The sequence below is a fragment of the Pterocles gutturalis genome, unplaced genomic scaffold, assembly GCF_000699245.1.
Source record: "Pterocles gutturalis isolate BGI_N339 unplaced genomic scaffold, ASM69924v1 scaffold19815, whole genome shotgun sequence".
Taxonomy (NCBI): Eukaryota; Metazoa; Chordata; class Aves; order Pterocliformes; family Pteroclidae; genus Pterocles; species Pterocles gutturalis.
Window position 1 is genome coordinate 49,971 of NW_010143882.1, and position 11,243 is coordinate 61,213.

The 11,243-nt window shown below is 38.4% G+C and overlaps 1 protein-coding gene across 1 annotated transcript in view; it reads right to left on the reverse strand.

Annotated features, from left to right (window-relative positions):
* RPGR (retinitis pigmentosa GTPase regulator) overlaps positions 1-9,323 on the reverse strand; it is a gene marked incomplete at both ends in the record, with an annotated part of 40,061 nt that extends 30,738 nt beyond the window's left edge. The window contains 2 exons of the mRNA XM_010084925.1: positions 2,307-2,399; positions 9,198-9,323. Coding sequence (XP_010083227.1) covers positions 2,307-2,399; positions 9,198-9,323 — 219 coding nt within the window. The remainder of the gene's footprint in view (positions 1-2,306; positions 2,400-9,197) is intronic.
* Positions 9,324-11,243: the final 1,920 nt, after the last annotated feature.

Here is an 11,243-nt window from a genome sequence, read left to right on the forward strand (position 1 = left end):
TGATGGCTACTTCGCCCCAATATCACATTCCCCAGAATTTACCATTTATGGGATATGCCTCAAAGAATATCTTGAGTTGCAGGACAAAAGGCATGCTTAGAGCCACCTTCAGTGTTCATTAACACTACTATTCTTAACTCACTCTTATGCTTTCCCCACTATCTTAAATATTTAAAATCATATCATTCTTTTGTCTTATCATCCCTATCTTCCTTCACTATGCACAGCTACTTCTTTTGCTAGACTTTTGCTCAGTTCTGCCCTCTTATTGAACACTAAACTCAATTGCTAAGGACAGTCCTATCTGGACTAGTGCCTAAAATAATAGATTTTGCATATATCACCCCATCTTGATTTCAGCTCAATCGCCACCCACCCATTTCACGTACTTCTCTGCAGCCTGGTAACTGTGGAAGACTGGGCACGTATGCAAGAGGAGTCAAGAGTTATTTTGGTGGAAAAGAGAGAACAGAGGTGACTTTCTCCCATGGCAAGTGCACTCCATTCCAGAAACAGAGGGAGAAAATCTCACTGACTTTTCAATCCTCTCTCCAATTACTGATTGTTGCCAATTTATCTTCTCTCAGCCACGTACATGTGCCCTATACAATGCTCCTAAACCAGCAGTATTTTTACACAATGTATCTTCAATTGCTTTTCCACTGCACTAGTCCATGACAAAGCCAACAACCATCATACTTTTCACAAACCCTTTTTCAGTTCTTCCAAACCAACTTTCATCGGCTCCATTACATTCAAATTAAAGCCACTTCTACCTTCTACCAAGTCACTGAATAAATCTATCTACTTAAGCATGAACTGTTTCTGATCTATCACACAGACGCAAACACAAATTGTCCAAATTCAGGTTCCTGCCTATCCTGACACCTACTGCTATGGCTGGAACCATAACACTTCCAATTTAGGCTTCTTCCTGCTGCTTTATATTGCAAAACTTGCTTCCAACTTCAGAGACGATCTTAATCAGCTCTTCAGAAGCCTGTGCTCCCTAACCTTCCTCCCACTCGAGCTAATCTATTGTATTTGATGAGCCATGCAATACATTACAACATTGCTGGCAATTTTTCATAACCAATTTCATTGGTCTCTAGTCAACTCCCAAAAGGTATTTTCTCTGAAAACATGCAGCCACAACCATTTGCCCCAAGTAGAAACTGAAATGTGTCCTTCCAATCCCATTCTCAAAGCCAAGTGATGACTGAAACCTAGTGAGAAAAGCTCCAGGACTTTCTCCTGCTGCCTATTGCCAAGGGAAGAAGGATACTCCCCTTGTGACTCTCTTTCGTGGATGCCAGGTCTGGTCTGAATTGCTGTCATCTCCTCTTCATCGTTTATTCTCCATTGCAATTTGACATTAAAAACAAAACTTGATACCCAATCCATTTAAGCCAAGGTAAGAATCAATCTCTCACATGGCTGACAGAAGATGTGAACCTGAGAGGAGCTGCATTGTCCCTCTGAAGTGAAATGGAGAGAGGAGCAAATAAAGGACAGTAGAATAAACTAAATCAGGAGTTTTAACAATCAGGATAATTTGCTTTTAACAATAAGCTAACAGACCAATCTGCTGGCAGAAAGGGTGAGATGAACACTTAATGGGGAAAACAAATGTGTTAATGGGATAGATTTGACTTGACATAATTAGGAAGATAGGGAAAAAGTATTGACTTAGTTTTGTTTGACAAGATAAAACTGGCTAGGAAATATCAAGAAGGTAACAGTGTAATGAAAACATATTTTATAACACATGAAAGAATATGGGCATTTATTTTACTGCTTCATACAAATATATTAACATTTATGTCCCCTTGGGCACTTCTTACACTTGCCAAAAATGTAGTGGTACTTGTAGAAAGTCCCTGATAGATTTTTTTCATTTATAAAGGGGCTAAAACAAAAGTGATACAAAGGTTACACAGTGCTGTTGGAACTCTGATTTCTAACGCACACACAACACTGAAGAGACCAAGCATCTGATTAATGTCTTTGCAGTCACAATGAAGATGTGGTTTGTCAGAGAAGGCAAATATTACATAAAATGAGTGCCCTCAAAAAAGACAGGATTCTATGCATCTGAAGTAATCTTCAGACACAAAAGGACCCAGAGTCTGGAACTGATGGAAAATCAGTCATGGATCCTTTAAAGCTACCTTTATGAGCTTGTGCAGTAATACGCTATATTCGATGAGTAATCAGGCAGAATCAGTTACTTTCGAACTGCATCTTGTAAAGTCCGTTTTCAAAAGGGTCACATTTCAAAAAGACAAAAGAAAAATTGAACAAACCTTTAACACATGTTGGTTTGTTGACAGTTTTCTTTGATCCTAGTCCTAATTGGCCCCAGTTGTTACTGCCGAACATGTATAGTTTACCATTCTCTGAAAAAAATGCACAGTCAGAATCCACGCAAGTGTCTGAATACCTCTTACAAGACAAGATGGTCATTCACACACTATGCTATTTATTACCTCCTTTTTAATGCAAGGTTTATGATTAGGCAATTCAATACTTACATTTAAGCAATATTTAATGTCCTTGTGATTTTTCAGTACAAAAGTGGTAACTACATTGTTTAAGAAAGAAATCACCAGGCAGAAGATGGGACAAAAAGGAGAACAAGCATCCTCTCCTTTAATTACAGCACAGACAAAAGTGCTCTTCAGAAAATAAAATGCTGTACTCTTGGACAGACTCTGTGGTTCAGAAACCACAGTATCTATAGGCCTACGTATAAAGTAACAGCACATTTAACTGAGCACCTACATCTTTTACCCCAAAGACAGGACTGAATAATGCAGCTATACAATTAATGCAAACACAAATTTGTAATATTCAGCTAATTTTATTATTTGGGGGAGGTTATTTCTTTCACCGCTAAATGTCTTCTCTTAAAATGATTTACAAATTTGCACTTCTATAGAACATAGTTTCTGATAAATTTTCAAATGTGTTCACAAATTTGGTACTCTGCATATAAAGAAGGAATGTATATGAACACCATGCAGCCAGGGAGTTTTCTAATCTTAAATGCAAACATTAGATTACAAATTTTCAACAGAAGCAATGCTAGAACCATATTTCAGAAACTGGCATGAACTTGCAGGTTTGACCATTACAAACAACGAACTCTTGTAATAATAAATATAATAAATAATAAAAATAACTACTATTTTTTTAAGAGGATGGTTTAGGAGTAGATGAAACTTTTGTCATCAGGCACGCAAATCAGACAGCCAAAACTGAATACTGATAATAAATGGATAATGGAATCCATTTAATTTAATTTAATTTTTTTAACTACCACCTTTTGTAAAGCTGTGAAGCTCACACCCAAAGACAAAACCCTTGCTCCAACAGAAATATTTGCAAAAAAATAGAAACAAAAACCAGAAAAAAACACCCTTTTCACAGCTGTTAAAAGGTGTTTGTTTATTCTTTATGATGGTCTGCAGAGCTTTGTGAGTTAGGTTCCATCACAAGGCTGTTACATGAATAAACTTTGTCACCCTAGCCATCAACAATTATGACAGGATCACAATGCATCACAGCAATTCCACATAATAATACCAAAATATTATGGCTGTTTGTACTTCAGTAGCATAGGTTCCCAGTGAAAGTTCTGAATGTGATTTACAGAGATTTGAAATACGATATTGAAATGTTTGAAATAAACAAAAATATTCTGTTAAAAAATATTTTTCTTAAATAAAACCACATAGTTAAGAAAAAAATAAACCACCACCACCAATAATGAGTATCTAAAGTCCCAATCAAACTGTTAGATTTTACAATTTTTGGAACATGGGGCTATGTGTCAATATTATGTCTTTCCAAGAAAGTTGGAAGGGAAGAAAGTCTGAGGTCAAGTCTATGCTCATGGTTTTTTACTAATAGCATTTATATCACCATCCCAATTTTGATAATGCAATCATGTCAAAACACATGCAGAGCTGTCTGTCACTGAGAGAAAAATGCACCTTAACAGAAAGAATTGCTACTAGCAAATGGAATCCTATAACAGTATACACATCATTATATCCTTGGTTTATACTTTTTAACTGCCTTTATAAGACAGCAGTACTCCTGTGGGAATATGATGCCAAGCTGCCATAATTCAATTTAAGCATATTCTCTTTCATCCATGCAGAATTCCAACAGGTCATGCTTTTCATCCTATAATCTGCTGTTTCTTATACCAGTCTTTAAATTCTCAGGCATTGCTTTATAAGTCAAGGAGCTTAATAGATGAGAGGAATTTTTTTACAACTGACAGCCTTTTATAATTTCAGGCTTCCAACACTTAGCAATGCAACAGAAAATAAGAAAACTAGGAAGCAGGTAATTCAGACAGTGAATGAAAACTAATAAGCACTACAGAGGAATCTAAACAAACGCCTGTAATGAAGCAACATTTCTGGGTCTGTACAGCAAATCAGGTTTTGGAACAGACCTGTCAGGAAACACAACAAAATTTTGTATGCAAAAGGCCCTATTTTTGTAATTGCATACTGAGATAGCTCCAGTCATCAGCACAGATGCACTGGAGTGAGAACTAATTCAACTTCGCAAACTCAGGTTGCTCTTGTCTTTTTTCTTCCACTTTGGTGCTGACATACAGAGACTGTGGCCATCTGCAACGGCTGGCAGAAGACAGTTCCGGCAGAGTAAGATTATGACTCTGGGCAGCAGAAGGGAAACACAAAGACAGAAAGAAAGGGACTACTACTAAGACTGTTTTAGTGACAAAAACATACTTCCCACACCAGTCTCTACCTTCATCCTGATGCAAGACTAGAGTATTTCTCCAAAGTATGCATGCATTGGCTTATCACCGCAGATGTTTCACCAACATTAACTCAGGGTTATTAAGGAACCCACAGGATACTTACATCTTTAGGGACAGAGGATTTTGTGAGAGATTTCAGGAAGAGAGTGTATCCTAACCAGTACATTTCTCATACAAGCAGCTGCTATCACAATCCTGATTCCTGGGAACCCCATCTGCCATGTGCTCCTCTGGTTCATGAAGCGCTACTAAAAGCATTTATCCAGCAGCTGCGAAATACCAGCTGAGATCCTCAACATGCTTCATGATAATTCCAGGCAGCCAATTATTCCTATCACCTATGTTTAAAGGTATGTTTTACATATTCTCCCCCCTGCTTTCTAAATTATACTAGTGTGGGAAGAAAATAAAATGGGAAGACAATGTACAGACTTTGAGCAATTATTACAAGATTCTGGTGAGAAGCTATAATTGAAGAAAACTTAGAAGGTAATATTTTAGACATAAATATGCCAGGCACCATGATTTTTTTGTATTTATTTGTGCTATTCTGTGAATAAAGTATGTTAACATATCATTTACAATTCATACACAATTCATATGCATCTCATGAAAATGGGAATGACATCAGTTTTGTTAGGTAGGTCACAATATTCTCAAAATAAAAGCTTTATTGAGCATTAAAAACAGTCAGGCTTAGGATAGTTAGTACCACACAAACGAAAACAGTGCAGTATGTTGCTCGCTCCTAAGCATATCAAAGATGAACACAAACACATACTGATCTTCTTTATTTTCCCCTTGCAGCTGATGGAACAGATAGTGGGTCATGTTCTAATGGCCTGCTGGTAGGCAGAAGGAATAGGAGGAATCTGGTACCCAAAGACCTGGTGAGATTCCAAGGCCTCTTTGGTGTAAATTGTCAAATGTTTAATGTCTTACAAAACTCGAAATTAGGAGCATACTATCTTGTTGTGGTTCCGTCTGCACCTCTTTTTACTCCTACTTTTATACTTGATACTTCTTTCCTTCCTTCTACCCTCTTGCACTGAGGGCTTCAACTCTCTCCAGAGCTCTGAGTTCAGAAAATGTATCTTCCATCATCACCATTTTCCCCCTTGTGAACAGGATCAGTCTCTTTGATCAAATGTGGGCAAGCTGCCTAGGATTCTCTAATCAAGGCAAATAAATTATAAGACAGCTATTAACTTCAAGAGTTTTGTAGCAAAGAAAATTAATAGAAAGGTATTGGGAGGAAATTTTAAAAATATGATGTAATTTCACAACAACTCCCAATAGGATGAATAAATTGCTTTCCAAAGCCTGCAGTTATAAAAGAAGAGGTCATGGGGCTTATGTATGTAGGGGACATTGGGAATGTGAGATAGATTAAAATCTAATAGAAATATATCAGTTTTACACTAACATGCCTCATGTGTGAGAAGTCCTTCCCTGAGGAAGAAGAAGCAGCAGAGACAACGTGATGGACTGACCGTGTGTGTGAACTCGTGACCTAGAAAGCCAAGGACCAGTGTTTTGTATTTACTTTACACTTTTCTTTCTAAAAGTCATATGGGAATATTGATGCTGGATTAAATGAAGTATTTGAAAATTTCTTAATATTTTGTTTGAATGCTAAATATTAGTTTCTGTACATTTTCTTCATCTGCATTCACTCAAGATTCAGTGCTAGATGTATCTGCCTCTTCTGTCCAAAACCAGATTTAAGGAATGTTTTGTGTCAGTTTGGGTGATTGTTTACTTACAATTGATGAGACATGTTAGTGTAAAACTGATATATTTCTATTAGATTTGAATCTACCTCACATTCCCACTGTCCCCTACAAACATAAGCCCCATGACTTCTTTTATAACTGCAGGCTTTGGAAACCTCTTCCAGGGGAAAGGAAAAAAAAAAAAAAAGGAACAGGGAATTTTGGGACCTCTAAATAAAGACTGAAAATAAAATGAAGCATGCATTAACACACACCTGCTTGAGATACTTTTTCCTCCTTGGTGATGTTTGCCTTTTATCTCTTCAAGGTCAGGTTCAGATGGACTACAGGAAGCTCCTGGTTTTCCACAAGGTCTGCACCCTTCTCAGTAAACTCATTATCAGCATGCTCTTCTGGAGCATTTATTCCAGGTGTAACTGCTGTTCAATGCCATTCACCAAGGGCTGTAATTCCACTGTACCATCCAACTCCTTCTAACAGCAGAAATGTGCAGGGCATGTGGTCATGCAGAGGTGTGACGAACAAAGAGTGACAAAGATTTTCTGTTTCCCTTCTTCACCTTTGTGTATGACTCCTACAGTTTCTCACCTTCGCTTATTATTGATCAGTATTTCACCCTCACTTTTGCCTCCACTTTACAATGTCCCAAAAAACCTTTTAGTACCAAAGAAATTTTATACACATGCTTCTACAGTTCCTTCTCCTCAAAAACTTTGAGGAAACAAAGATCTTATTATATAGAAGTTTCCCTGGTGATATATCTGCACACTACAACAGCAAAAGCCAGCTATAGAGACATTTTTGAAATATGCTGTATATATTAAAATGACAGGGAGAATGGAAACTACTAGAGAAACAGTGCTGCACGCAAACCTACGTGAACTGACTTACTGAAAAGCTTTATCTAAGTGGCCACTATTACAGTGAAATGGTGGTGTTGTTTTGTGTGGTGGGTTTTGTTTCGTAGTAGGGGAGGGGCTACAGTGATGGCTCCTGTAAGTAACTGCTAAAGGTTCCCCCAGCTCCAAGTCTGTTCTGGTAGCAGGGGAGGGACTAGAGATGGTCCTTGTGAGAAACTGCTGGAAGTTCCCCAGCTCCAAGACGAACCCGCCTCTGGCCAAGGCTGCGCCAGCCAGTGCCTCTGCAAATGACTTATTTAAGAGGGGGTGCAGTGCATGGAGGCAGGGTGCAGCCCCGGGCAGGGCCCAGCCTGGCCGGTCTATCCAGCTGCCTGCCTGCTGCCCGGCCAGCCTCTGCTGCACTGCCCTCGCCCAGATGATCCAGCACAGCCCCCGCGCAAGACCCAGGCGTTTCTCAGGAGCCAGCAAAAGAACCTGCAGCAGAGAAAGGAGCCGGACGTGAGAGAGACAACTACACTGACACAAAGGTCAGTGAAGAGGAAGGAGCAGGAGGTGCCAGAGAAGAGATTCCCCTGCAGCCTGTGGTGAAGACCATGGTGACACACATTGTCCCTGTGCAGCCCATAGAGAGCACAGCTCGCCTGCAGCTTATTGAGATGTAGCCTGTGCAGGATCCCAGGTTGGAAGAAGAGGCTGTGCCTGAAGGAGGCCGTGACTCCATGGAAAGGACCCACGATTGAGCAGTTAGTGGAGAACTGCGGCCTGTGGGAAGGACTCACATTGGAGTAGTTTGTGAAGGACCCAAGTGTCAAGTTCTGTTCAAAACGTAAACTATTAATGGATAATTCATCTTCTATGAAGTTAGGCTTGAAAAATACATTGTATAATTTCACTTCAAGATGTTCTGTAGTCCATTAAGTCTATACTCTTCTTTTATCATACCTGGAATTGTTCATCTAGCATCTCCAACTTTGCTTGGGGACACAGCAAGAAACCCTCAAGAAATTATTTAATGAGCAATGACCAACTGGGCATTGATAAGGAATAAATACATCCCAATAAAAAAAAAAAGTCCTGAAAACATGCATATAAATTTCATAACAAAGTCTTATTATCTATATCAGCAGTTGACTGTCAATACAATCGACACACGTGCTCATCAACAAAAGAGTAATCCCTTCCATGTAAAATAAATTTAATAAATTCTTCAATGAGTATTGCTTCCACCATCAAACAAATGAAAATGAACACAAATACTGCTCACTGTATTGCATCTTAGTGCTTTTACAATTTATTTCTGATTTTAGTAGGATTTTCTGAAGTTTTCTGAGTTGCTCTTTCAAGGGTTATTTTTAGTTGACAGTTAATAGTAATTCAGATCTTCATTTCAGAGATAAAATTTTATCTATTGTTTCAGGCAGATTCTTGTGAGCTTGTTGACTGTGTTCAAACAATACTGTTCCATAATAAAAATCTCTATATTTAAGATTGTCTACTAAACATTGACAGATTCACAAAAAAGCATTCCAGCTGAACAAAGTCATACTTACTTTAAATAGTGTGATACATTCATTTATTATAGATTCCCTCATTACAGTTCTTGGGCATGTCTCATGAAAACCTTTGGTGACCTCACACTAATTTCAAACACATCTGATAGTCCCTACAGAACAGTCCCCTCCTCCCTCCACAACCTCATTTGATATATTGCCTCAGGATTCAGGTAAGAATCACAACTTTCCAAGCTGTCCAAATGTATAACCTTTCATCATATACTCCATTTACAATACTGACCTGTAACAATAGCAGTATGTTCATCTCCACATGACATATGTACAGGCTTATCGTTTTTGAACCAGAACTTGCTAGGAGTATCTTTTGCAAATTTGCTTCTTCCAAATGTGAAAACAGCACCTGATTCTAAAACACAAAAAGATAATGTTAATTTTCGTGAAAATAGTAATTTCCTATTAAATCAATTGCACATTCTAGTTTACCATACTTTTCTTTTTTTTTTTTTTTTAAATGGCTGAAGCATTTTCTTCTATTCTGTTTCACGAAGACTACTTCATTTCCAGGCTCACCTTTTAGTCCTTTTGATTCTTCTTAGCCTCCATAAATTTCCTAATGGAATAGGTATTGTTGCTGGCATATTGTGTTCTGAAGATACAACAATTCGTTTTAAAGTACACTAATGTACTTTATCACTACCCTCTGAGAAAAACTACAAGGTGCGTGAAAGCAAGAATAAAGAACTCTGAATAACTGTCCCCAGAAAGTAAAAGGCTCATTCTGAAAGCAGGTTGAGACAAAGGGTTCTCACGTTTATACTCTAATTCAAACAGGTTTTCCAAATTGGATTACAGAGAGAGACACACACGCACACTGTAAAGAGATTACAAGCTCCAAACTGATGGTTCTTCCTTACCCACCTGAAAAGATGCATGTACTCTAAAAATGGCCCCCTAAAATCAAAACCCTTGGCCTCCAAAACATGGGTGGGCACAACTGTCTTTGATCATAAGACAATGATCTAAACAAACCAAACAAAAAAAAAAAACCTAAATAAAGTCCAGACAGCTCTTCTGCCTTTGTAATCTGTCTAGTTTTCTCAATTCTTCCCACTTTCAAAAGTGGCAGTAATGTTGTTTTAAAAGATGTAAGATTAGCTATTCATTTACCTTTTGGTCAAGCATGTGGCCTGACACAGAAAATATTAATTCTACAGGAAAATAAATTAACATACCAGTTAAATAATTTGCCAAAAGCCATGCAGACAATGTGGCAAAGTACAATTAGACCTCCTATTTTAAAATGCCAAACCTTGTGCTTTAAGCCTAGAATCATTTTTTGGAAAAGAAAACAAAGAAAAAACCAAACCTTTTCCTTGCAGAATTTTTGTTAACATGTAAGCTATGGTAGCACAAACACACACAGTAACACTAAACTGCTCCTGTAAAATTACAAATAATTTTATAGTTACACTGAAACATCTTTGTGTACATACTTTCACTGAAGACAATCTCATCAACAGTCTGCACCCTGGCTCCAAAACTCGAAGTTCTCTCTTAAACTGAAAATTCGATATTAATGTTAAAATTATACTTTCATGCAAAAGTTTCTAATATTTGCAAATGACATGTTCTTTTACACATCAGGTTCACCAGACAGACATGTTTAAAATTGTATCTACTACCTCTCTAGATGCCTTTCACTTTCATTATTTTATTAAAAATAAGCATTGTGCGGGTGAATTCAAGCCTTTAAAGAAAGGGTTGAGGTTTTTTTAGACACATGTACAACCACAGAAACGCTAAAAGGCACCTGAAAACACGATTTTAAGTTTCACCCTCCAGCCAGCCACGCTGTGTATTTGGACACGCGGACAGCGATGCCTGGCACTCGTGCCAAAGCAAAGCACTCCGGATCATTTATTTTTCTTTCAGAAGCACTAACATGAAAATATATAGGCATTCTTAATCCAATGTATATTAAAAGCAGACTATTTAATTCACAAACGTCCTTCGCATCTCGTTCATCTCACGACTGAAACCCAAGCAAGCCCTCAGCTTGGCGACGAGCTCCCACCAACTCCCAGAATCAAATCCCACAGAACATCAGTGAGGCCTTTGCTGTCTCAGCACCGACCAGATGTTTAAAAACTACCGCGGGTCAAACCACGGACCCAAACCCATTCCTCAGCTGACAGAACCTGCCTGTGCCACTGCACTACAGCAGGGTGACGACAGCAAGGTCGCCCCCGTCTAATCTCTGACGTCAGCGTATGTATTTATCTCCAGACGCCGGAAGACACCGGCCCGAGCCCGCAGGGAGCCGGGG